Source organism: Eucyclogobius newberryi, unplaced genomic scaffold, assembly GCF_026437365.1.
Source record: "Eucyclogobius newberryi isolate DKJ021-1_F unplaced genomic scaffold, fEucNew1.0.hap1 SCAF_429, whole genome shotgun sequence".
NCBI lineage: Eukaryota > Metazoa > Chordata > Actinopteri > Gobiiformes > Gobiidae > Eucyclogobius > Eucyclogobius newberryi.
The window spans coordinates 1-27,592 of record NW_027316089.1 but is presented as its reverse complement, the minus strand read 5'-3'; the positions used below and the strand labels follow the sequence as shown (position 1 = coordinate 27,592).

Sequence of the window (27,592 nt, the reverse complement as noted above, 5' to 3'; positions counted from 1 at the left end):
GCGGCGTTCTTTTCATGTGCGACTGGAGAACGCCACAAACACGAGGCGGCTCCGTTTAGAGGAAGAGGTTCACGTGAAGGAGCTGCAAACCCACTGGGAACTCGCCTTTGTTCTTTCACCGCATTCCACACATTCCACACTAATAACAATAAAGTCTGTTGATGTTTTTCTGTTTCACGAGAAGAGGAAAGTTTCACTCTAACTCTAAACTCTACATCAGAGTTTGACACTTCAATATCTCTAACATATATTTGTGTTTTTACATCTCATTTCCCCGTTCTCCAATAAACCAGGACCATGACCATGACCATGACCAGGACCAGGACCATGACCAGGACCAGGACCATGACCATGGCCATGGCCAGGGCCATGGTCATGGCCCTGGCCATGGCCCTGGCCATGGCCAGGGCCATGGCCAGGACTATTTCCAGGCCTGTAGTTCTGAAGAGGCTCGGTCCTAAGATGAAGACGAGTCTGATGAGCGTTTTAGGAAGTCCTCTATCTCCGTGGCGATCAGGCTTCAGAGTGTGGTCAGAGTGGACAGTGTGGACAGAGTGAGACGTGTGTGTCTCTGTGCTTGTGTCCAGAGTTCCCTCAAAGAGCTGCAGATGATGGAGAGCAAAAGGAGCGCTCTTCTGTCCAGACTCGAGCTCTTCAGACGCAGCGGAAACGAACCTCCACGAGACCTGGTCCAGAAGGTCCAGGAGCTCAGCCAGACCTGGGACCAGATCAAGGTGAGACAACACCCACTAACCAGAGGGCACGGGGTTCAAGCCTTTAGACGTGTTTGGCCCAATGGCAGCACCGTTGTGAAGCTTGAACCAGCGACCATCTCACTTGACGCGCAGTAACACCAGAAGTAACTGGTATTTGATGGTGATGTTACTATGGCAGTATCTCCAGTTCCGAACACGCGATTGGCCGTCCCGAACATGCAATGGGCCATCCCAAACACGTGATGGGCCGTCCCAAACACGCAATGGGCCATCCCAAACACGTGATGGGCCGTCCCAAACACACCGAACACGCAATGGGCCGTCCCGAACACGCAATGGGCCATCCCAAACACGTGATGGGCCGTCCCAAACACGCCGAACACGTGATGGGCCGTCCCAAACACGCCGAACACGCGATGGGCCGTCCCGAACACGCAATGGGCCATCCCAAACACGTGATGGGCCATCCCAAACACGCAATGGGCCATCCCAAACACGTGATGGGCCGTCCCGAACACGCAATGGGCCATCCCAAACACGTGATGGGCCATCCCAAACACGCAATGAGCCATCCCAAACACGTGATGGGCCGTCCCAAACACACCGAACACGCGATGGGCCGTCCCAAACACGTGATGGGCCGTCCCAAACACGCCGAACACGCGATGGGCCATCCCAAACACGCGATGGGCCGTCCCAAACATGCCGAACACGCGATGGGCCATCCCGCACACGCGATAGGCCGTCCCGAACACGCAATGGGCCGTCCCAAACACGTGATGGGCCGTCCCAAACACGCCGAACACGCGATGGGCCGTCCCGAACACGCAATGGGCCATCCCAAACACGTGATGGGCCATCCCAAACACGCAATGGGCCATCCCAAACACGTGATGGGCCGTCCCGAACACGCAATGGGCCATCCCAAACACGTGATGGGCCATCCCAAACACGCAATGAGCCATCCCAAACACGTGATGGGCCGTCCCAAACACACCGAACACGCGATGGGCCGTCCCAAACACGTGATGGGCCGTCCCAAACACGCCGAACACGCGATGGGCCATCCCAAACACGCGATGGGCCGTCCCAAACATGCCGAACACGCGATGGGCCATCCCGCACACGCGATAGGCCGTCCCGAACACGCAATGGGCCGTCCCAAACACGTGATGGGCCGTCCCAAACACGCCGAACACGCGATGGGCCGTCCCGAACACGCGATGGGCCGTCCCAAACACGCCGAACACGCGATGGGCCGTCCCGAACACGCTGAACACGCGATGGGCCGTCCTAAACACGCCATGGGCCGTCCCAAACACGCGTTGGGCCGTCCCGCACATGCCGAACACGCAATGGGCCGTGCCAAACACGCGATGGGGCGTCCCAAACTCATGATGGCCTGTCCTGAACACGCGATGGGCCGCAGTGTTTTTCTTGTGAATAGTGGGCACTTCATGTCCATGCCCATGTCCATGTCCATGTCCATGTCCATGCCCATGTCCATGTCCATGTCCATGTCCATGTCCATGCCCATGCCCATGTCCATGTCCATGCCCATGCCCATGTCCATGTTCATGTTCATGTTCATGTCCATGTCCATGTCCATGTCCATGCCCATGTTCATGTTCATGTTCATGTCCATGTCCATGTCCGTGTTTGTGTTTGTGTTCGTGTCCATGTCCATGTTCATGTCCATGTCCATGTCCATGTCCATGTTTGTGTCCATGTCCATGTTCATGTTCATGTCCATGTCCATGTTTGTGTTCGTGTTCGTGTCCATGTCCATGTTCATGTCCGTGTTCATGTTCATGCCCATGTCCATGCCCATGTCCGTGTTCGTGTTCGTGTTCGTGTTCGTGTCCGTGTCCTTGTCTGTGTCCATGTCCATGTTCATGTTCCCATTCCTCATCTGTCATACCCGAACACGCCGAACACGCGATGGGCCGTCCTAAACACGCGAAGGGGCGTCCCAAACACGCCATGGGCCGTCCCGAACACGCGTTGGGCCGTCCCGCACATGCCGAACACGCAATGGGCCGTCCCAAACACGCGATGGGGCGTCCCAAACTCATGATGGCCTGTCCTGAACACGCGATGGGCCGCAGTGTTTTTCTTGTGAATAGTGGGCACTTCATGTCCATGCCCATGCCCATGTCCATGCCCATGTCCGTGTCCGTGTCCGTGTTCGTGTCCATGTTCATGTTCATGTTCATGTTCATGTTCGTGTCCGTGTCCGTGTTCGTGTCCATGTTCATGTTCGTGTTCGTGTCCGTGTCCGTGTCCGTGTTTGTGTTTGTGTTCGTGTCCATGTCCATGTCCGTGTTCGTGTTCGTGTCCGTGTCCATGTCCATGTCCATGTTCATGTTCGTGTCCGTGTCCGTGTCCGTGTCCATGTTCGTGTCCGTGTCCGTGTCCGTGTCCGTGTCCGTGTCCGTGTCTGTGTTTGTGTTTGTGTTCGTGTCCATGTTCATGTTCATGTCCATGTCCATGTTTGTGTTCGTGTCCATGTCCGTGTTCGTGTCCGTGTCCTTGTCCGTGTCCTTGTCCGTGTCCGTGTCCGTGTCCGTGTTCGTGTCCGTGTCCGTGTCCATGTCCATGTTCATGTTCCCATTCCTCATCTGTCATACCAAAATGTCTCTTTCACTTTATCTGTCACGTTTTCTGTGGTGGAATGTTCAGCTGTCTCCCGGACTAGAGCCAGCGCTCCTCAGTATTAGATCTTCTGGTGGGTAAAAGACCTCACGAGATCCTCCTGGAGCATTTACCCCATGATTTGGACTCTCAATCATCATGTCACTGTCAGTAATAATCATAATTCTGCAATAAAATCATGAAATCTACAAACGTTTTCACAACACGTTGTTGCACTTTCATTTGTCCTGAAGCCGAAGCTGTCGATGGTCAAACATTTCTCTTATTGATGGTTCTGAGTCTGTTTGTTCTGGTTGTTCTGGTTGTTCTGGTTGTTCTGGTTTGTTCTGGTTGTTCTGGTTTGTTCTGGTTGTTCTGGTTTGTTCTGGTTGTTCTGGTTGTTCTGGTTGTTCTGGTTTGTTCTGGTTTGTTCTGGTTGTTCTGGTTTGTTCTGGTTGTTCTGGTTTGTTCTGGTTGTTCTGGTTGTTCTGGTTGTTCTGGTTTGTTCTGGTTGTTCTGGTTGTTCTGGTTTGTTCTGGTTGTTCTGGTTTGTTCTGGTTGTTCTGGTTTGTTCTGGTTGTTCTGGTTGTTCTGGTTGTTCTGGTTTGTTCTGGTTGTTCTGGTTGTTCTGGTTGTTCTGGTTTGTTCTGGTTTGTTCTGGTTGTTCTGGTTGTTCTGGTTGTTCTGGTTTGTTCTGGTTGTTCTGGTTGTTCTGGTTGTTCTGGTTTGTTCTGGTTGTTCTGGTTGTTCTGGTTGTTCTGGTTTGTTCTGGTTTGTTCTGGTTTGTTCTGGGTTGTTCTGGTTGTTCTGGTTTGTTCTGGTTGTTCCGGTTTGTTCTGGTTGTTCTGGGTTGTTCTGGTTGTTCTGGTTGTTCTAGTTGTTCTGGTTTGTTCTGGTTGTTCTGGTTGTTCTGGTTGTTCTGGTTTGTTCTGGTTTGTTCTGGTTTGTTCTGGGTTGTTCTGGTTGTTCTGGTTTGTTCTGGTTGTTCCGGTTTGTTCTGGTTGTTCTGGTTTGTTCTGGTTGTTCTGGTTGTTCTGGTTGTTCTGGTTGTTCTGGTTTGTTCTGGTTGTTCTGGTTGTTCTAGTTTGTTCTGGTTGTTCTGGTTGTTCTGGTTGTTCTGGTTGTTCTAGTTTGTTCTGGTTGTTCTGGTTTGTTCTGGTTGTTCTGGTTGTTCTGGTTTGTTCTGGTTGTTCTGGTTGTTCTGGTTGTTCTGGTTGTTCTGGTTTGTTCTGGGTTGTTCTGGTTGTTCTGGTTGTTCTGGTTGTTCTGGTTTGCTCTGGTTGTTCTGGTTGTTCTAGTTTGTTCTGTTTGTTCTGGTTCTTCTGGTTGTTCTGGTTTGTTCTGGTTTGTTCTGGTTGTTCTGGTTGTTCTGGTTGTTCTGGTTTGTTCTGGTTGTTCTGGTTGTTCTAGTTTGTTCTGGTTGTTCTGGTTTTTCTTGTTGTTCTGGTTTGTTCTGGTTGTTCTGGTTGTTCTGGTTGTTCTGGTTTGTTCTGGGTTGTTCTGGGTTGTTCTGGTTTGTTCTGGGTTGTTCTGGTTGTTCTGGTTGTTCTGGTTGTTCTGGTTGTTCTGGTTGTTCTGGTTTGTTCTGGTTGTTCTGGTTTGTTCTGGTTGTTCTGGTTTGTTCTGGGTTGTTCTGGTTGTTCTGGTTGTTCTGGTTTGTTCTGGTTGTTCTGGTTTGTTCTGGTTGTTCTGGTTGTTCTGGTTTGTTCTGGTTGTTCTGGTTGTTCTGGGTTGTTCTGGTTTGTTCTGGTTGTTCTGGTTGTTCTGGTTGTTCTGGTTTGTTCTGGTTGTTCTGGTTTGTTCTGGTTGTTCTGGTTGTTCTGGTTTTTCTTGTTGTTCTGGTTTGTTCTGGTTGTTCTGGTTGTTCTGGTTTGTTCTGGTTGTTCTGGTTTTTCTTGTTGTTCTGGTTTGTTCTGGTTGTTCTGGTTGGTCTGGTTTGTTCTGGTTGTTCTGGTTTGTTCTGGTTTGTTCTGGTTGTTCTGGTTGTTCTGGTTTGTTCTGGTTTTTCTTGTTGTTCTGGTTTGTTCTGGTTTGTTCTGGTTGTTCTGGTTTGTTCTGGTTTGTTCTGGTTTGTTCTGGTTGTTCTGGTTGTTCTAGTTTGTTCTGGTTGTTCTGGTTGTTCTGGTTGTTCTGGTTTGTTCTGGTTCTTCTGGTTGATCTGGTTGTTCTGGTTGTTCTGGTTGTTCTGGTTTGTTCTGGTTTGTTCTGGTTGTTCTGGTTTGTTCTGGTTGTTCTGGTTTGTTCTGGTTTGTTCTGGTTGTTCTGGTTTGTTCTGGTTTGTTCTGGTTGTTCTGGTTGTTCTGGTTGTTCTGGTTTGTTCTGGTTGTTCTGGTTGTTCTGGTTGTTCTGGTTTGTTCTGGTTGTTCTGGTTGTTCTGGTTGTTCTGGTTTGTTCTGGTTTGTTCTGGTTTGTTCTGGTTTGTTCTGGTTTGTTCTGGTTGTTCTGGTTGTTCTGGTTGTTCTCCTTCGTCTCGTGTTTGAATTAAAACAATATGATTTTAAGAGAACTGTAGTTTTAAATCCTTCTCCACCTCGAGGCCATTTGTAGAACTCTGCCGCTGCTTAATAAGTTCTGCTACGTTAAGCACTTGTTTTACATATATTTTATAACATTCTCATATTTAATTATTCACTATTATTCAGACTATGTAATTAAAACAGGGCGTTTCATTTACATATATGCATAATGTCCTCATTTACATAAATACTTAAATTCACACATTTGTATCAAGAGTTCTCTGTTTGCAAAAAACACACTTTATCTAACAATGTATGTTAGTCCTGGTTTAGTCCTGGTTTAGTCCTGGTTTAGACCTGGTTTAGTCCTGGTTTAGTCCAGGTTTAGTCCTGGTTTAGTCCAGGTTTAGTCCTGCTTTAGACCTGGTTTAGACTTGGTTTAGACCTGGTTTAGACCTGGTTTAGTCCTGGTTTAGTCCTGGTTTAGTCCTGGTTTAGTCCTGGTTTAGTCCTGGTTTAGACCTGGTTTAGTCCTGGTTTAGTCCTGGTTTAGTCCTGGTTTAGACCTGGTTTAGTCCTGGTTTAGTCCTGGTTTAGTCCAGGTTTAGTCCTGCTTTAGACCTGGTTTAGACTTGGTTTAGACCTGGTTTAGACCTGGTTTAGTCCTGGTTTAGTCCTGGTTTAGTCCTGGTTTAGACCTGGTTTAGTCCTGGTTTAGTCCTGGTTTAGTCCTGGTTTAGACCTGGTTTAGTCCTGGTTTAGTCCTGGTTTGGACCTGGTTTAGACCTGGTTTAGTCCTGGTTTAGACCTGGTTTAGTCCAGGTTTAGTCCTGGTTTAGTCCTGGTTTGGACCTGGTTTAGGCCTGGTTTAGACTTGGTTTAGACCTGGTTTAGACCTGGTTTAGTCCTGGTTTAGACCTGGTTTAGTCCTGGTTTAGTCCTGGTTTAGTCCTGGTTTAGTCCTGGTTTAGTCCAGGTTTAGTCCTGCTTTAGACCTGGTTTAGACTTGGTTTAGACCTGGTTTAGACCTGGTTTAGTCCTGGTTTAGACCTGGTTTAGTCCTGGTTTAGTCCTGGTTTAGTCCTGGTTTAGACCTGGTTTAGTCCTGGTTTAGTCCTGGTTTGGACCTGGTTTAGACCTGGTTTAGTCCTGGTTTAGACCTGGTTTAGTCCAGGTTTAGTCCTGCTTTAGACCTGGTTTAGACTTGGTTTAGACCTGGTTTAGTCCTGGTTTAGACCTGGTTTAGGCCTGGTTTAGACTTGGTTTAGACCTGGTTTAGACCTGGTTTAGTCGTGGTTTAGACCTGGTTTAGTCCTGGTTTAGTCCTGGTTTAGTCCTGGTTTCGACCTGGTTTAGTCCTGGTTTAGACCTGGTTTAGTCCTGGTTTGGACCTGGTTTAGACCTGGTTTAGTCCTGGTTTAGACCTGGTTTGGACCTGGTTTAGACTTTGTTTAGACCTGGTTTAGACCTGGTTTAGACCTGGTTTAGACCTGGTTTGGACCTGGTTTAGACCTGGTTTAGTCCTGGTTTAGACCTGATTTAGTCCTGGTTTAGACCTGGTTTAGTCCTGGTTTAGACTTGGTTTGGACCTGGTTTAGACTTGGTTTAGACCTGGTTTAGACCTGGTTTAGGCCTGGTTTGGACCTGGTTTAGACCTGGTTTAGTCCTGGTTTAGACCTGGTTTAGGCCTGGTTTAGACTTGGTTTAGACCTGGTTTAGACCTGGTTTGGACCTGGTTTAGACTTGGTTTAGTCCAGGTTTAGTCCTGCTTTAGACCTGGTTTAGACTTGGTTTAGACCTGGTTTAGACCTGGTTTAGGCCTGGTTTAGACTTGGTTTAGACCTGGTTTAGACCTGGTTTAGTCCTGGTTTGGACCTGGTTTAGTCCTAGTTTAGTCCTGGTTTAGTCCTGGTTTAGTCCTGGTTTAGTCCTGGTTTAGTCCTGGTTTGGACCTGGTTTAGACCTGGTTTAGTCCTGGTTTAGACCTGGTTTAGTCCAGGTTTAGTCCTGCTTTAGACCTGGTTTAGACTTGGTTTAGACCTGGTTTAGACCTGGTTTGGACCTGGTTTAGACCTGGTTTAGTCCTGGTTTAGACCTGATTTAGTCCTGGTTTAGACCTGGTTTAGTCCTGGTTTAGACCTGGTTTAGTCCAGGTTTAGTCCTGCTTTAGACCTGGTTTAGACTTGGTTTAGACCTGGTTTAGTCCTGGTTTGGACCTGGTTTAGGCCTGGTTTAGACTTGGTTTAGACCTGGTTTAGACCTGGTTTAGTCCTGGTTTAGACCTGGTTTAGTCCTGGTTTAGTCCTGGTTTAGTCCTGGTTTAGTCCAGGTTTAGTCCTGCTTTAGACCTGGTTTAGACTTGGTTTAGACCTGGTTTAGACCTGGTTTAGTCCTGGTTTAGTCCTGGTTTAGTCCTGGTTTAGACCTGGTTTAGTCCTGGTTTAGTCCTGGTTTAGTCCTGGTTTAGACCTGGTTTAGTCCTGGTTTAGTCCTGGTTTGGACCTGGTTTAGACCTGGTTTAGTCCTGGTTTAGACCTGGTTTAGTCCAGGTTTAGTCCTGCTTTATACCTGGTTTAGACTTGGTTTAGACCTGGTTTAGTCCTGGTTTAGACCTGGTTTAGGCCTGGTTTAGACTTGGTTTAGACCTGGTTTAGACCTGGTTTAGTCCTGGTTTAGACCTGGTTTAGTCCTGGTTTAGTCCTGGTTTAGTCCTGGTTTAGACCTGGTTTAGTCCTGGTTTAGACCTGGTTTAGTCCTGGTTTGGACCTGGTTTAGACCTGGTTTAGTCCTGGTTTAGACCTGGTTTGGACCTGGTTTAGACTTGGTTTAGACCTGGTTTAGACCTGGTTTAGACCTGGTTTAGACCTGGTTTGGACCTGGTTTAGACCTGGTTTAGTCCTGGTTTAGACCTGATTTAGTCCTGGTTTAGACCTGGTTTAGTCCTGGTTTAGACCTGGTTTGGACCTGGTTTAGACCTGGTTTGGACCTGGTTTAGGCCTGGTTTAGACTTGGTTTAGTCCAGGTTTAGTCCTGCTTTAGACCTGGTTTAGACTTGGTTTAGACCTGGTTTAGACCTGGTTTAGGCCTGGTTTAGACTTGGTTTAGACCTGGTTTAGACCTGGTTTAGTCCTGGTTTAGTCCTGGTTTAGTCCTGGTTTAGTCCTGGTTTAGTCCTGGTTTGGACTTGGTTTAGACCTGGTTTAGACCTGGTTTAGTCCTGGTTTAGACCTGGTTTAGTCCAGGTTTAGTCCTGCTTTAGACCTGGTTTAGACTTGGTTTAGACCTGGTTTAGACCTGGTTTGGACCTGGTTTAGACCTGGTTTAGTCCTGGTTTAGACCTGATTTAGTCCTGGTTTAGACCTGGTTTAGACCTGGTTTAGTCCTGGTTTAGACCTGGTTTAGTCCAGGTTTAGTCCTGCTTTAGACCTGGTTTAGACTTGGTTTAGACCTGGTTTAGTCCTGGTTTGGACCTGGTTTAGGCCTGGTTTAGACTTGGTTTAGACCTGGTTTAGACCTGGTTTAGTCCTGGTTTAGACCTGGTTTAGTCCTGGTTTAGTCCTGGTTTAGTCCTGGTTTAGTCCTGGTTTAGTCCAGGTTTAGTCCTGCTTTAGACCTGGTTTAGACTTGGTTTAGACCTGGTTTAGACCTGGTTTAGTCCTGGTTTAGTCCTGGTTTAGTCCTGGTTTAGACCTGGTTTAGTCCTGGTTTAGTCCTGGTTTGGACCTGGTTTAGACCTGGTTTAGACTTGGTTTAGACCTGGTTTAGTCCTGGTTTAGACCTGGTTTAGGCCTGGTTTAGACTTGGTTTAGACCTGGTTTAGACCTGGTTTAGTCCTGGTTTAGACCTGGTTTAGTCCTGGTTTAGTCCTGGTTTAGTCCTGGTTTAGACCTGGTTTAGTCCTGGTTTAGTCCTGGTTTGGACCTGGTTTAGACCTGGTTTAGTCCTGGTTTAGACCTGGTTTAGTCCAGGTTTAGTCCTGCTTTATACCTGGTTTAGACTTGGTTTAGACCTGGTTTAGTCCTGGTTTAGACCTGGTTTAGGCCTGGTTTAGACTTGGTTTAGACCTGGTTTAGACCTGGTTTAGTCCTGGTTTAGACCTGGTTTAGTCCTGGTTTAGTCCTGGTTTAGTCCTGGTTTAGACCTGGTTTAGTCCTGGTTTAGACCTGGTTTAGTCCTGGTTTGGACCTGGTTTAGACCTGGTTTAGTCCTGGTTTAGACCTGGTTTGGACCTGGTTTAGACTTGGTTTAGACCTGGTTTAGACCTGGTTTAGACCTGGTTTAGACCTGGTTTGGACCTGGTTTAGACCTGGTTTAGTCCTGGTTTAGACCTGATTTAGTCCTGGTTTAGACCTGGTTTAGTCCTGGTTTAGACCTGGTTTGGACCTGGTTTAGACCTGGTTTGGACCTGGTTTAGGCCTGGTTTAGACTTGGTTTAGTCCAGGTTTAGTCCTGCTTTAGACCTGGTTTAGACTTGGTTTAGACCTGGTTTAGACCTGGTTTAGGCCTGGTTTAGACTTGGTTTAGACCTGGTTTAGACCTGGTTTAGACCTGGTTTAGTCCTGGTTTGAACCTGGTTTAGTCCTGGTTTAGTCCTGGTTTAGTCCTGGTTTAGTCCTGGTTTAGTCCTGGTTTAGTCCTGGTTTGGACCTGGTTTAGACCTGGTTTAGACCTGGTTTAGTCCTGGTTTAGACCTGGTTTAGTCCAGGTTTAGTCCTGCTTTAGACCTGGTTTAGACTTGGTTTAGACCTGGTTTAGACCTGGTTTGGACCTGGTTTAGACCTGGTTTAGTCCTGGTTTAGACCTGATTTAGTCCTGGTTTAGACCTGGTTTAGACCTGGTTTAGTCCTGGTTTAGACCTGGTTTAGTCCAGGTTTAGTCCTGCTTTAGACCTGGTTTAGACTTGGTTTAGACCTGGTTTAGTCCTGGTTTGGACCTGGTTTAGGCCTGGTTTAGACTTGGTTTAGACCTGGTTTAGACCTGGTTTAGTCCTGGTTTAGACCTGGTTTAGTCCTGGTTTAGTCCTGGTTTAGTCCTGGTTTAGTCCTGGTTTAGTCCAGGTTTAGTCCTGCTTTAGACCTGGTTTAGACTTGGTTTAGACCTGGTTTAGACCTGGTTTAGTCCTGGTTTAGTCCTGGTTTAGTCCTGGTTTAGACCTGGTTTAGTCCTGGTTTAGTCCTGGTTTGGACCTGGTTTAGACCTGGTTTAGACTTGGTTTAGACCTGGTTTAGTCCTGGTTTAGACCTGGTTTAGGCCTGGTTTAGACTTGGTTTAGACCTGGTTTAGACCTGGTTTAGTCCTGGTTTAGACCTGGTTTAGTCCTGGTTTAGTCCTGGTTTAGTCCTGGTTTAGACCTGGTTTAGTCCTGGTTTAGTCCTGGTTTGGACCTGGTTTAGACCTGGTTTAGTCCTGGTTTAGACCTGGTTTGGACCTGGTTTAGACTTGGTTTAGACCTGGTTTAGACCTGGTTTAGACCTGGTTTAGACCTGGTTTGGACCTGGTTTAGACCTGGTTTAGTCCTGGTTTAGACCTGATTTAGTCCTGGTTTAGACCTGGTTTAGTCCTGGTTTAGACCTGGTTTGGACCTGGTTTAGACCTGGTTTAGTCCTGGTTTAGACCTGGTTTAGGCCTGGTTTAGACTTGGTTTAGACCTGGTTTAGACCTGGTTTGGACCTGGTTTAGGCCTGGTTTAGACTTGGTTTAGTCCAGGTTTAGTCCTGCTTTAGACCTGGTTTAGACTTGGTTTAGACCTGGTTTAGACCTGGTTTAGGCCTGGTTTAGACTTGGTTTAGACCTGGTTTAGACCTGGTTTAGTCCTGGTTTAGTCCTGGTTTAGTCCTGGTTTAGTCCTGGTTTAGACCTGGTTTAGTCCTGGTTTAGTCCTGGTTTGGACCTGGTTTAGACCTGGTTTAGTCCTGGTTTAGACCTGGTTTAGTCCTGGTTTGGACCTGGTTTAGACCTGGTTTAGTCCTGGTTTAGACCTGGTTTGGACCTGGTTTAGACTTGGTTTAGACCTGGTTTAGGCCTGGTTTGGACCTGGTTTAGACCTGGTTTAGGCCTGGTTTAGACTTGGTTTAGACTTGGTTTAGACCTGGTTTAGACCTGGTTTGGACCTGGTTTAGACCTGGTTTAGTCCTGGTTTAGACCTGGTTTGGACCTGGTTTAGACTTGGTTTAGACCTGGTTTAGACCTGGTTTAGGCCTGGTTTGGACCTGGTTTAGACCTGGTTTAGTCCTGGTTTAGACCTGGTTTAGGCCTGGTTTAGACTTGGTTTAGACTTGGTTTAGACCTGGTTTAGACCTGGTTTAGTCCTGGTTTAGGCCTGGTTTAGACTTGGTTTAGACCTGGTTTAGACCTGGTTTAGTCCTGGTTTAGGCCTGGTTTAGACTTGGTTTAGACCTGGTTTAGTCCTGGTTTAGACCTGGTTTAGTCCTGGTTTAGTCCTGGTTTAGACCTGGTTTAGTCCTGGTTTAGACCTGGTTTAGACCTGGTTTAGTCCTGGTTTAGACCTGGTTTAGACCTGGTTTAGTCCTGGTTTAGTCCAAAGTGGCGCCTTAGAGCTTTAGTTGTTTCTCGCCCTCGTTTTCCTCTCGCTGTGTCGCTGATGGAGTTCTCATTTCTCTCGTCTTTAACCGTCTCATAATCACCTAAACTTAAATCCGAGTCCTGAACCCGTCGCCGCGTGGCTCCGCGTTTACGGCTCCGCGTCCAAACCAAAGCGTCATGTGTAATCGCTGCCCTCGCCGCCTCGTGTGATTACACAGGATGAGTGTGAAAACAAAGCGACAAAGGAGCGACAGCAGGAGCAACAGGAGCGACAGCAGGAGCAACAGCAGGAGCAACAGGAGCGACAGCAGGAGCAACAGGAGCGACAGCAGGAGCAACAGCAGGAGCGACAGCAGGAGCGACAGCAGGAGCGACAGCAGGAGCAACAGGAGCGACAGCAGGAGCGACAGCAGGAGCAACAGGAGCGACAGCAGGAGCAACAGGAGCGACAGCAGGAGCAACAGCAGGAGCAACAGGAGCGACAGCAGGAGCAACAGGAGCGACAGCAGGAGCAACAGCAGGAGCAACAGGAGCGACAGCAGGAGCAACAGCAGGAGCAACAGGAGCGACAGCAGGAGCAACAGGAGCGACAGCAGGAGCAACAGCAGGAGCAACAGGAGCGACAGCAGGAGCAACAGGAGCGACAACAGGAGCAACAGGAGCGACAGCAGGAGCAACAGCAGGAGCAACAGGAGCGACAGCAGGAGCAACAGGAGCGACAGCAGGAGCGACAGCAGGAGCAACAGGAGCGACAGCAGGAGCGACAGCAGGAGCAACAGGAGCGACAGCAGGAGCGACAGGAGCGACAGCAGGAGCAACAGGAGCGACAGCAGGAGCAACAGCAGGAGCAACAGGAGCGACAGCAGGAGCAACAGGAGCGACAGCAGGAGCAACAGGAGCGACAGCAGGAGCAACAGGAGCGACAGCAGGAGCAACAGCAGGAGCGACAGCAGGAGCGACAGCAGGAGCGACAGCAGGAGCAACAGGAGCGACAGCAGGAGCGACAGGAGCGACAGCAGGAGCGACAGGAGCGACAGGAGCGACAGCAGGAGCGACAGCAGGAGCAACAGGAGCGACAGCAGGAGCAACAGGAGCGACAGCAGGAGCAACAGGAGCGACAGCAGGAGCGACAGCAGGAGCAACAGGAGCGACAGCAGGAGCGACAGCAGGAGCGACAGCAGGAGTGACAGCAGGAGCAACAGGAGCGACAGCAGGAGCAACAGGAGCGACAGCAGGAGCAACAGGAGCGACAGCAGGAGCGACAGCAGGAGCAACAGGAGCGACAGCAGGAGCAACAGGAGCGACAGCAGGAGCAACAGGAGCGACAGCAGGAGCGACAGCAGGAGCAACAGGAGCGACAGGAGCGACAGCAGGAGCGACAGCAGGAGCGACAGGAGCGACAGCAGGAGCGACAGCAGGAGCAACAGGAGCGACAGCAGGAGCGACAGCAGGAGCAACAGGAGCGACAGCAGGAGCGACAGCAGGAGCGACAGCAGGAGCGACAGCAGGAGCGACAGGAGCGACAGCAGGAGCAACAGGAGCAACAGGAGCGACAGCAGGAGCGACAGCAGGAGCAACAGGAGCGACAGCAGGAGCGACAGGAGCGACAGCAGGAGCAACAGGAGCGACAGCAGGAGCAACAGGAGCGACAGCAGGAGCAACAGGAGCGACAGCAGGAGCAACAGCAGGAGCAACAGGAGCAACAGCAGGAGCAACAGGAGCGACAGCAGGAGCAACAGGAGCGACAGCAGGAGCGACAGCAGGAGCAACAGGAGCGACAGCAGGAGCGACAGGAGCGACAGCAGGAGCGACAGCAGGAGCGACAGGAGCGACAGCAGGAGCAACAGGAGCGACAGCAGGAGCAACAGGAGCGACAGCAGGAGCAACAGCAGGAGCAACAGGAGCGACAGCAGGAGCAACAGGAGCGACAGCAGGAGCAACAGGAGCGACAGCAGGAGCAACAGCAGGAGCAACAGGAGCGACAGCAGGAGCAACAGGAGCGACAGCAGGAGCAACAGGAGCGACAGCAGGAGCGACAGCAGGAGCAACAGGAGCGACAGCAGGAGCGACAGCAGGAGCAACAGGAGCGACAGCAGGAGCGACAGCAGGAGCAACAGGAGCGACAGCAGGAGCAACAGGAGCGACAGCAGGAGCGACAGCAGGAGCAACAGGAGCGACAGCAGGAGCAACAGGAGCGACAGCAGGAGCAACAGGAGCGACAGCAGGAGCGACAGCAGGAGCAACAGGAGCGACAGGAGCGACAGCAGGAGCGACAGCAGGAGCGACAGGAGCGACAGCAGGAGCGACAGGAGCGACAGGAGCGACAGCAGGAGCGACAGCAGGAGCAACAGGAGCGACAGCAGGAGCGACAGCAGGAGCGACAGCAGGAGCAACAGGAGCGACAGCAGGAGCGACAGGAGCGACAGCAGGAGCGACAGCAGGAGCAACAGGAGCGACAGCAGGAGCAACAGCAGGAGCAACAGGAGCGACAGCAGGAGCGACAGCAGGAGCGACAGCAGGAGCGACAGCAGGAGCAACAGGAGCGACAGCAGGAGCAACAGGAGCGACAGCAGGAGCGACAGCAGGAGCAACAGGAGCGACAGCAGGAGCAACAGGAGCGACAGCAGGAGCGACAGCAGGAGCAACAGGAGCGACAGCAGGAGCAACAGCAGGAGCAACAGGAGCGACAGCAGGAGCAACAGGAGCGACAGCAGGAGCGACAGCAGGAGCAACAGGAGCGACAGCAGGAGCAACAGCAGGAGCAACAGGAGCGACAGCAGGAGCAACAGGAGCGACAGCAGGAGCGACAGCAGGAGCAACAGGAGCGACAGCAGGAGCGACAGCAGGAGCAACAGCAGGAGCGACAGCAGGAGCAACAGGAGCGACAGCAGGAGCAACAGGAGCGACAGCAGGAGCAACAGGAGCGACAGCAGGAGCAACAGGAGCGACAGCAGGAGCGACAGCAGGAGCAACAGGAGCGACAGGAGCGACAGCAGGAGCGACAGCAGGAGCGACAGGAGCGACAGGAGCGACAGCAGGAGCAACAGGAGCGACAGCAGGAGCGACAGCAGGAGCGACAGCAGGAGCAACAGGAGCGACAGCAGGAGCGACAGCAGGAGCAACAGGAGCGACAGCAGGAGCAACAGCAGGAGCAACAGGAGCGACAGCAGGAGCAACAGGAGCGACAGCAGGAGCGACAGCAGGAGCAACAGGAGCGACAGCAGGAGCAACAGCAGGAGCAACAGGAGCGACAGCAGGAGCGACAGCAGGAGCAACAGGAGCGACAGCAGGAGCAACAGGAGCGACAGCAGGAGCAACAGGAGCGACAGCAGGAGCAACAGGAGCGACAGCAGGAGCAACAGCAGGAGCAACAGGAGCGACAGCAGGAGCAACAGGAGCGACAGCAGGAGCAACAGGAGCGACAGCAGGAGCAACAGGAGCGACAGCAGGAGCGACAGCAGGAGCAACAGGAGCGACAGGAGCGACAGCAGGAGCGACAGCAGGAGCGACAGGAGCGACAGCAGGAGCGACAGCAGGAGCAACAGGAGCGACAGCAGGAGCGACAGCAGGAGCGACAGCAGGAGCAACAGGAGCGACAGCAGGAGCGACAGGAGCGACAGCAGGAGCGACAGCAGGAGCAACAGGAGCGACAGCAGGAGCAACAGCAGGAGCAACAGGAGCGACAGCAGGAGCAACAGGAGCGACAGCAGGAGCGACAGCAGGAGCAACAGGAGCGACAGCAGGAGCAACAGCAGGAGCAACAGGAGCGACAGCAGGAGCAACAGCAGGAGCAACAGGAGCGACAGCAGGAGCAACAGGAGCGACAGCAGGAGCAACAGGAGCGACAGCAGGAGCAACAGCAGGAGCAACAGGAGCGACAGCAGGAGCGACAGGAGCGACAGCAGGAGCGACAGCAGGAGCGACAGGAGCGACAGCAGGAGCAACAGGAGCGACAGCAGGAGCAACAGGAGCGACAGCAGGAGCAACAGGAGCGACAGCAGGAGCAACAGCAGGAGCAACAGGAGCGACAGCAGGAGCAACAGGAGCGACAGCAGGAGCAACAGGAGCGACAGCAGGAGCAACAGCAGGAGCAACAGGAGCGACAGCAGGAGCAACAGGAGCGACAGCAGGAGCAACAGGAGCGACAGCAGGAGCGACAGCAGGAGCAACAGGAGCGACAGCAGGAGCGACAGCAGGAGCAACAGGAGCGACAGCAGGAGCGACAGCAGGAGCGACAGCAGGAGCAACAGGAGCGACAGCAGGAGCAACAGGAGCGACAGCAGGAGCGACAGCAGGAGCAACAGGAGCGACAGCAGGAGCAACAGGAGCGACAGCAGGAGCAACAGGAGCGACAGCAGGAGCGACAGCAGGAGCAACAGGAGCGACAGGAGCGACAGGAGCGACAGGAGCGACAGCAGGAGCGACAGGAGCGACAGGAGCGACAGCAGGAGCGACAGCAGGAGCAACAGGAGCGACAGCAGAAGCGACAGCAGGAGCGACAGCAGGAGCGACAGCAGGAGCAACAGGAGCGACAGCAGGAGCAACAGCAGGAGCAACAGGAGCGACAGCAGGAGCGACAGCAGGAGCAACAGGAGCGACAGCAGGAGCAACAGGAGCGACAGGAGCGACAGCAGGAGCGACAGCAGGAGCGACAGCAGGAGCAACAGGAGCGACAGCAGGAGCAACAGGAGCGACAGCAGGAGCGACAGCAGGAGCAACAGGAGCGACAGCAGGAGCAACAGCAGGAGCAACAGGAGCGACAGCAGGAGCAACAGGAGCGACAGCAGGAGCGACAGCAGGAGCAACAGGAGCGACAGCAGGAGCAACAGCAGGAGCAACAGGAGCGACAGCAGGAGCAACAGGAGCGACAGCAGGAGCGACAGCAGGAGCAACAGGAGCGACAGCAGGAGCAACAGGAGCGACAGCAGGAGCAACAGGAGCGACAGCAGGAGCAACAGGAGCGACAGCAGGAGCAACAGGAGCGACAGCAGGAGCGACAGCAGGAGCAACAGGAGCGACAGGAGCGACAGCAGGAGCGACAGCAGGAGCGACAGGAGCGACAGGAGCGACAGCAGGAGCGACAGCAGGAGCAACAGGAGCGACAGCAGGAGCGACAGCAGGAGCGACAGCAGGAGCAACAGGAGCGACAGCAGGAGCGACAGGAGCGACAGCAGGAGCGACAGCAGGAGCAACAGGAGCGACAGCAGGAGCAACAGCAGGAGCAACAGGAGCGACAGCAGGAGCAACAGGAGCGACAGCAGGAGCGACAGCAGGAGCAACAGGAGCGACAGCAGGAGCAACAGCAGGAGCAACAGGAGCGACAGCAGGAGCGACAGCAGGAGCAACAGGAGCGACAGGAGCGACAGCAGGAGCAACAGGAGCGACAGCAGGAGCAACAGGAGCGACAGCAGGAGCAACAGGAGCGACAGCAGGAGCAACAGCAGGAGCAACAGGAGCGACAGCAGGAGCAACAGGAGCGACAGCAGGAGCAACAGGAGCGACAGCAGGAGCAACAGGAGCGACAGCAGGAGCGACAGCAGGAGCAACAGGAGCGACAGGAGCGACAGCAGGAGCGACAGCAGGAGCGACAGGAGCGACAGCAGGAGCGACAGGAGCGACAGCAGGAGCGACAGGAGCGACAGCAGGAGCGACAGCAGGAGCAACAGGAGCGACAGCAGGAGCGACAGCAGGAGCGACAGCAGGAGCGACAGGAGCGACAGCAGGAGCGACAGCAGGAGCAACAGGAGCGACAGCAGGAGCAACAGCAGGAGCAACAGGAGCGACAGCAGGAGCAACAGGAGCGACAGCAGGAGCGACAGCAGGAGCAACAGGAGCGACAGCAGGAGCAACAGCAGGAGCAACAGGAGCGACAGCAGGAGCAACAGCAGGAGCAACAGGAGCGACAGCAGGAGCAACAGCAGGAGCAACAGGAGCGACAGCAGGAGCAACAGGAGCGACAGCAGGAGCAACAGCAGGAGCAACAGGAGCGACAGCAGGAGCAACAGCAGGAGCAACAGGAGCAACAGGAGCGACAGCAGGAGCAACAGGAGCGACAGCAGGAGCAACAGGAGCGACAGCAGGAGCAACAGGAGCGACAGCAGGAGCGACAGCAGGAGCAACAGGAGCGACAGCAGGAGCAACAGCAGGAGCAACAGGAGCGACAGCAGGAGCAACAGGAGCGACAGCAGGAGCGACAGCAGGAGCAACAGGAGCGACAGCAGGAGCAACAGCAGGAGCAACAGGAGCGACAGCAGGAGCAACAGGAGCGACAGCAGGAGCGACAGCAGGAGCAACAGGAGCGACAGCAGGAGCAACAGGAGCGACAGCAGGAGCAACAGGAGCGACAGCAGGAGCAACAGGAGCGACAGCAGGAGCAACAGGAGCGACAGCAGGAGCGACAGCAGGAGCAACAGGAGCGACAGGAGCGACAGCAGGAGCGACAGCAGGAGCGACAGGAGCGACAGGAGCGACAGCAGGAGCGACAGCAGGAGCAACAGGAGCGACAGCAGGAGCGACAGCAGGAGCGACAGCAGGAGCAACAGGAGCGACAGCAGGAGCGACAGGAGCGACAGCAGGAGCGACAGCAGGAGCAACAGGAGCGACAGCAGGAGCAACAGCAGGAGCAACAGGAGCGACAGCAGGAGCAACAGGAGCGACAGCAGGAGCGACAGCAGGAGCAACAGGAGCGACAGCAGGAGCAACAGCAGGAGCAACAGGAGCGACAGCAGGAGCGACAGCAGGAGCAACAGGAGCGACAGGAGCGACAGCAGGAGCAACAGGAGCGACAGCAGGAGCAACAGGAGCGACAGCAGGAGCAACAGGAGCGACAGCAGGAGCAACAGCAGGAGCAACAGGAGCGACAGCAGGAGCAACAGGAGCGACAGCAGGAGCAACAGGAGCGACAGCAGGAGCAACAGGAGCGACAGCAGGAGCGACAGCAGGAGCAACAGGAGCGACAGGAGCGACAGCAGGAGCGACAGCAGGAGCGACAGGAGCGACAGCAGGAGCGACAGGAGCGACAGCAGGAGCGACAGGAGCGACAGCAGGAGCGACAGCAGGAGCAACAGGAGCGACAGCAGGAGCGACAGCAGGAGCGACAGCAGGAGCGACAGGAGCGACAGCAGGAGCGACAGCAGGAGCAACAGGAGCGACAGCAGGAGCAACAGCAGGAGCAACAGGAGCGACAGCAGGAGCAACAGGAGCGACAGCAGGAGCGACAGCAGGAGCAACAGGAGCGACAGCAGGAGCAACAGCAGGAGCAACAGGAGCGACAGCAGGAGCAACAGCAGGAGCAACAGGAGCGACAGCAGGAGCAACAGCAGGAGCAACAGGAGCGACAGCAGGAGCAACAGGAGCGACAGCAGGAGCAACAGCAGGAGCAACAGGAGCGACAGCAGGAGCAACAGCAGCAACAGGAGCGACAGGAGAAAATACACACGTCGTTAGCAGCTCGTTAACAATGAAGTCTAATTAAAGAGAAGGTCCTCGTCCTGCTCTTATGAAGCCTCGTTCAGACCTTGGTTGTTGCACGTTCTCCATCCATCCATTTTCTACCGCTTGTTCCCTTTCGGGGTCGCGGGTGACTGGAGCCTATCCCAGTGACTTCGGGCCTTAGGCGGGGTACATCCTGGACAGTGGCCAACTTGTCACGGGGCCAACACAGAGACATAGACATCACAGACAGTTCACTCTCACATTCATTCACTAGGGCCAATTTAGAGTCACGCCTAGAGTTTTTAGAGTCTTCCCTAACACATGCTTGTCTTTGGACGGTGGGAGGAGCCGGAGAACCTGGAGAGAACCCACAGTAACACGGGGAGAACATGCAAACTCCACCCAGAGAGATCATGTGATGTTGGTCTGGTCCGGGAATCGAACCCACGATCTCCTTCTTGGGAGGCAAGAGCGCTAACCGCCTTTGCCACCTGTTGCACGTTCTCTACATCTAAAATAGGACTAAACCAGGAAATCAGGCTCAATTTAGACCCAATGAGGACAGAGTTTAGACACTTCCTGCTTTCGCGCTGAAACGGAGCAAAGCATCATGGTCTATGTAGTTCCCTCCTCCTCTTCCGCCTGTCGTCTTTCTACATCATTAAAGTTTGCAAATGAAAAGCGAAGTGAAAGTTGTTTGATTGCAGCAGATGTTGGCCGTGGTTCGTTGCACGCTCTCTCTCGGTTTGCTTCTGTTTCTGTCGTGTCTTCATTTCACCGCGACGCAGTGATCAGTGTGAGCAGATGTGAGGAGCAGAGCCCGATAATGAGAGGGGCCCCCAGAGAGCGAGGAGAACAAGCAAGGAGCTGGAGACGAGCACCTGGAGAACAAGCAACGAGCTGGAGAACAAGCACCTGGAGAACAAGCATCAGGAGAACAAGCATCAGGAGAACAAGCAACGAGCTGGAGATGAGCGCCTGGAGAACACACAAAGAGCTGGAGAACAAGCACCTGCAGAACAAGCAACGAGCTGGAGACAAGCATCAGGAGAACAAGCAACGAGCTGGAGAACAAGCACCAGGAGAACAAGCAACGAGCTGGAGACAAGCACCAGGAGAACACACAACGAGCTGGAGATGAGCGCGTGGAGAACAAGCAACGAGCTGGAGAACAAGCACCTGGAGAACAAGCATCAGGAGAACAAGCAACGAGCTGGAGATGAGCACCTGGAGAACACACAAAGAGCTGGAGAACAAGCACCTGCAGAACAAGCAACGAGCTGGAGACAAGCATCAGGAGAACAAGCAACGAGCTGGAGATGAGCGCCTGAGAACACACAAAGAGCTGGAGAACAAGCACCTGCAGAACAAGCAACGAGCTGGAGACAAGCATCAGGAGAACAAGCAACGAGCTGGAGATGAGCGCGTGGAGAACAAGCAACGAGCTGGAGAACAAGCACCTGGAGAACAAGCATCAGGAGAACAAGCAACGAGCTGGAGATGAGCGCCTGGAGAACACACAAAGAGCTGGAGAACAAGCACCTGCAGAACAAGCAACGAGCTGGAGACAAGCATCAGGAGAACAAGCAACGAGCTGGAGATGAGCGCCTGAGAACACACAAAGAGCTGGAGAACAAGCACCTGCAGAACAAGCAACGAGCTGGAGACAAGCATCAGGAGAACAAGCAACGAGCTGGAGATGAGCGCGTGGAGAACAAGCAACGAGCTGGAGAACAAGCACCTGGAGAACAAGCATCAGGAGAACAAGCAACGAGCTGGAGATGAGCGCCTGGAGAACACACAAAGAGCTGGAGAACAAGCACCTGCAGAACAAGCAACGAGCTGGAGACAAGCATCAGGAGAACAAGCAAAGAGCTGGAGATGAGCGCCTGGAGAACACACAAAGAGCTGGAGAACAAGCACCTGCAGAACAAGCAACGAGCTGGAGACAAGCATCAGGAGAACAAGCAACGAGCTGGAGATGAGCGCGTGGAGAACAAGCAACGAGCTGGAGACAAGCACCAGGAGAACAAGCAACGAGCTGGAGACAAGCACCAGGAGACCTCCTCTCTCTCTTCACCTCCCTCTCTCTTCACCTCCTCTCTCTCTTCACCTCCCTCTCTCTTCACCTCCCTCTCTCTTCACCTCCCTCTCTCTTCACCTCCCTCTCTCTTCACCTCCCTCTCTCTTCACCTCCCTCTCTCTTCACTTCCTCTCTCTCTTCACCTCCCTCTCTCTTCACCTCCCTCTCTCTTCACCTCCCTCTCTCTTCACCTCCCTCTCTCTTCACCTCCCTCTCTCTTCACCTCCTCTCTCTCTTCACCTCCCTCTCTCTTCACCTCCCTCGCTCTTCACCTCCTCTCTCTCTTCACCTCCCTCTCTCTTCACCTCCTCTCTCTCTTCACCTCCCTCTCTCTTCACCTCCCTCTCTCTTCACCTCCTCTCTCTCTTCACCTCCCTCTCTCTTCACCTCCTCTCTCTCTTCACCTCCCTCTCTCTTCACCTCCCTCTCTCTTCACTTCCTCTCTCTCTTCACCTCCCTCTCTCTTCACCTCCCTCTCTCTTCATCTCCCTCTCTCTTCACCTCCCTCTCTCTTCACCTCCTCTCTCTCTTCACCTCCCTCTCTCTTCACCTCCCTCTCTCTTCACCTCCCTCTCTCTTCACCTCCTCTCTCTCGTCACCTCCCTCTCTCTTCACCTCCTTCACCTCCCTCTCTCTTCACCTCCCTCTCTCTTCACCTCCTCTCTCTTCACCTCCCTCTCTCTTCACCTCCCTCTCTCTTCACCTCCCTCTCTCTTCACCTCCTCTCTCTCTTCACCTCCCTCTCTCTTCACCTCCCTCTCTCTTCACCTCCCTCTCTCTTCACCTCCCTCTCTCTTCACCTCCTCTCTCTCTTCACCTCCCTCTCTCTTCACCTCCCTCTCTCTTCACCTCCCTCTCTCTTCACCTCCCTCTCTCTTCACCTCCCTCTCTCTTCACCTCCTCTCTCTCTTCACCTCCCTCTCTCTTCACCTCCTCTCTCTCTTCACCTCCCTCTCTCTTCACCTCCCTCTCTCTTCACCTCCCTCTCTCTTCACCTCCCTCTCTCTTCACCTCCCTCTCTCTTCACCTCCCTCTCTCTTCACCTCCCTCTCTCTTCACCTCCTCTCTCTCTTCACCTCCCTCTCTCTTCACCTCCTCTCTCTCTTCACCTCCCTCTCTCTTCACCTCCCTCTCTCTTCACCTCCCTCTCTCTTCACCTCCCTCTCTCTTCACCTCCCTCTCTCTTCACCTCCCTCTCTCTTCACCTCCCTCTCCTGTTGTTGTCTCTAAACACTTTGTTTGGAGCCGCGTTGTCAGACTTGTTGTCGAGGGTGAATTATCTGCCGCTGCGTTCGAGATTCTCCCGTGAAAGAAGCGAAAACACGACTTTAGCTTCATCAGACGCTCATTACGACAATCACAGAGACGACGGAGCGTTTTGGAGGCGGAGAGCGGCGGGAAAACGGCGGGAGAGCGCGGGATAGGGCCATATGCGCGCCGCCAGGAAACACTTGAGGCTTTTGTCTTCGCCCAATAGTTTTACTTTTTTTCAAGACAAAACAGCAGCAACCACTGAATATTAGAGTGTCTGCAGTACTACATGTGTGTAAGAGTACTACATGTGTGTAAGAGTACTACATGTGTGTAAGGGTACTACATGTGTGTAAGGGTACTACATGTGTGTAAGAGTACTACATGTGTGTAAGAGTACTACATGTGTGTAAGAGTACTACATGTGTGTAAGAGTACTACATGTGTGTAAGGGTACTACATGTGTGTAAGGGTACTACATGTGTGTAAGAGTACTACATGTGTGTAAGGGTACTACATGTGTGTAAGGGTACTACATGTGTGTAAGAGTACTACATGTGTGTAAGAGTACTACATGTGTGTAAGGGTACTACATGTGTGTAAGAGTACTACATGTGTGTAAGAGTACTACATGTGTGTAAGAGTACTACATGTGTGTAAGGGTACTACATGTGTGTAAGGGTACTACATGTGTGTAAGAGTACTACATGTGTGTAAGAGTACTACATGTGTGTAAGGGTACTACATGTGTGTAATAGTACTACATGTGTGTAAGAGTACTACATGTGTGTAAGAGTACTACATGCGTGTAAGAGTACTACATGCGTGTAAGAGTACTACATGCGTGTAAGAGTACTACATGTGTGTAAGGATACTACATGTGTGTAAGAGTACTACATGTGTGTAAGAGTACTACATGTGTGTAAGAGTACTACATGTGTGTAAGGGTACTACATGTGTGTAAGAGTACTACATGTGTGTAAAAGTACTACATGCGTGTAAGAGTACTACATGTGTGTAAGAGTACTACATGCGTGTAAGAGTACTACATGTGTGTAAGAGTACTACATGTGTGTAAGAGTACTACATGTGTGTAAGGGTACTACATGTGTGTAAGAGTACTACATGTGTGTAAGGGTACTACATGTGTGTAAGAGTACTACATGTGTGTAAGGGTACTACATGCGTGTAAGAGTACTACATGTGTGTAAGGGTACTACATGTGTGTAAGAGTACTACATGTGTGTAAGAGTACTACATGTGTGTAAGAGTACTACATGTGTGTAAGGGTACTACATGCGTGTAAGAGTACTACATGCGTGTAAGAGTACTACATGCGTGTAAGAGTACTACATGTGTGTAAGGATACTACATGTGTGTAAGAGTACTACATGTGTGTAAGAGTACTACATGTGTGTAAGAGTACTACATGTGTGTAAGAGTACTACATGTGTGTAAGAGTACTACATGCGTGTAAGAGTACTACATGTGTGTAAGAGTACTACATGTGTGTAAGAGTACTACATGCGTGTAAGAGTACTACATGCGTGTAAGAGTACTACATGTGTGTAAGAGTACTACATGTGTGTAAGGGTACTACATGTGTGTAAGAGTACTACATGTGTGTAAGGGTACTACATGTGTGTAAGAGTACTACATGTGTGTAAGAGTACTACATGTGTGTAAGAGTACTACATGTGTGTAAGGGTACTACATGTGTGTAAGAGTACTACATGTGTGTAAGGGTACTACATGTGTGTAAGGGTACTACATGGGCCGTGGGATGGGAGCGGGACGGGAGCGGGACGGGAGCGGGGTGGGGCGGGAGCGGTACGGGGCGGGGGCGGAACGGAGCAGGGCGGGAGCGGGGCGGGAGTGGGGCGGAGCGGGGCGGAGCGGGGCGGGGGCGAAGCGGGGCGGGGCGGGCATCGCTGTCGCCAGCGCAGCTGGTGCAGAAACGTTGGAAAAGCTTTTTTTGCGTCAGGACGCGTCACAGCAAAGAACAAGAGGTTCCACTGTAGAGACGTGTGCACACGAGGAAGAAGAACCAACACAAACCACAGAAGACGTGCCATTCTCACTGAGATGAAAGCACGTGTTCTGCTTCTGTCATTCTCACATGTCTAAGGTCTAAACACAGAAACATGAGGTTCTCTCTAAGTCAGTCTGAGACAGGAGGTTCTCCACTTCAGGAGAACCTCCTGTCAGACCTGATGCTCAGAACTTCTACTGAGAAACATACAAAGGATGTTCAGGGACCAGAGGTGAGCCAGGTCCATCAAGCTAATATCGTCCATCAAGCTAATATCGTCCATCAAGCTCCCATCGTCCATCAAGCTACTATCGTCCATCAAGCTACCATCGTCCATCAAGCTACCATCGTCCATCAAGCTACTATCGTCCATCAAGCTACTATCGTCCATCAAGCTACTATCGTCCATCAAGCTACTATCGTCCATCGTCCATCAAGCTACTATCGTCCATCAAGCTACTATCGTCCATCAAGCTACAATCATCCATCAAGCTACCATCGTCCATCAAGCTACCATCGTCCATCAAGCTACTATCGTCCATCAAGCTACTATCGTCCATCAAGCTACTATCGTCCATCGTCCATCAAGCTACTATCGTCCATCAAGCTACTATTGTCCATCAAGCTACTATCGTCCATCAAGCTACTATCGTCCATCGTCCATCAAGCTACTATCGTCCATCAAGCTACCATCGTCCATCAAGCTACTATCGTCCATCAAGCTACTATCGTCGATCAAGCTACCATTGTCCATCAAGCTACTATCGTCCATCAAGCTACCATCGTCCATCAAGCTACCATCGTCCATCAAGCTACTATCGTCCATCAAGCTACTATCGTCGATCAAGCTACCATTGTCCATCAAGCTACTATCGTCCATCAAGCTACCATCGTCCATCAAGCTACCATCGTCCATCAAGCTACTATCGTCCATCAAGCTACTATCGTTCATCAAGCTACTATCGTCCATCGTCTATCAAGCTACTATCGTCCATCAAGCTACTATCGTCCATCAAGCTACTATCGTCCATCGTCCATCAAGCTACTATCGTCCATCAAGCTACTATCGTTTTATCAACTGCATCAAGTAAAATGTGACGCCAGATATTTGTTTTTTAGTCTTTTGAGGCGACTTTTTGAGATGATCCTTAAGAACATGAGCGTCTGCTTCAGGACGCAGACACTCAATACAAGCGTTTGTCCTCTGTGTCTCTTCTGTGTCTCCTCAGTGTCTCCTCAGTGTCTCCTTTGTCTCCTCAGAAGCTGCTCAGCACTCACTCTACTCCCTCGCGCGTGGCCACATGTCCCTCCCTGCTCTCTGCTGCCCCCGTGGCGTCCTCGGGGCGCTGCGTCCTGTCTCCTCTCACCACGTCCCTCCTGGAGCAGCTCGAGTCCAGGATCAAAGAGCTGAAGTCGTGGCTGCGCGACACGGAGCTGCTCATCTTCAACTCGTGTCTGAGGAACGACAAGGAGCCGGCGGAGCAGCTGCGGAGCTTTAAGGTGACCACGCCCGGAAATGTCTTTGTCTTTGTGTGAAGAACAGTACTAGAACAGGAAGCTCCTGAGGAAGCTCCTGAGGAGGCTCCTGAGGAGGCTACTGAGGAAGCTCCTGAGGAGGCTCCTGAGGAGGCTCCTGAGGAAGCGTCAGCAGAACGACCTCCAGACATTGTATGAAGGAGGTCGTTCTGCTTTGATCTTTGACTCCCTCTGAGGACACGACCTTCAACTTAAAGATCTTGTTTCGTTTCATTGTTAGTTTTACAGATGTAAATAATCTATAAGGAGCATAAATCCTGAGCTAAGTGTCTTCACTGAACATCTGCCACACGAGCCCAGATGAAAGTGTTTGTGGGGCTCTAGACAGACAAAAAAGAACTGTATTTTTGTCAAAACTTGATTGATTTATATCAAGCTAAATCCAGACTCAAAGCTAAATCGAGCCATAAATTAGCCCTGATTTAGCCACTTGTTCTGAACTTTGTCAGACACATCCAGAGTCTCTGATCTTGTGGAACTTCCTCCGTTACATCTAAAAATACATTTGTGTTGAAGCTAACGAGGCCACGCTATAGACAGACGCTATAAGAGAACAGCGGTTAGCCTTAGCTCGGCGGGGCGCTAACCGGATCTTAATCAGCCCGAGTCACACAGAGAAGAGCTAGCTGCGCTGATTAGCTTAGCCCCGCGGTGTGAGTGACAGCAGCAGCACTAGCGAGCGCGCTAACAACGGCGTTAAGAGCCACACAAAGCAGAACATATGGAACATTAGCACAAACACGTATATGTCACTGTCAGCGCTGCCAATCAACACGTTGAGCCTGTGTACACGCTCGCCTCAGACGGAACCTTCCAGAGTGTGTTAGATGCAGCTATCGCCATGGAGACCAGCAGGTCAAGATACTGGTCGGATCTGTGGAGAGGCTGAGTGAGGTCATAACGTCAT

General features: G+C 52.0%; 1 protein-coding gene across 1 annotated transcript; it reads left to right on the top strand.

The window, feature by feature from the left end:
• Positions 1-351: 351 nt before the first annotated feature.
• Positions 352-26,649, top strand: LOC140379593 (A-kinase anchor protein 6-like; the record flags this gene model as incomplete). The annotated part of the gene is made up of 3 exons (XM_072464275.1): positions 352-525; positions 588-734; positions 26,410-26,649. Coding segments are annotated over exons 1-3 (561 nt in total), but the record flags the coding sequence as incomplete, so codon positions are not given.
• Between the last annotated feature and the right edge of the window lie 943 nt (positions 26,650-27,592).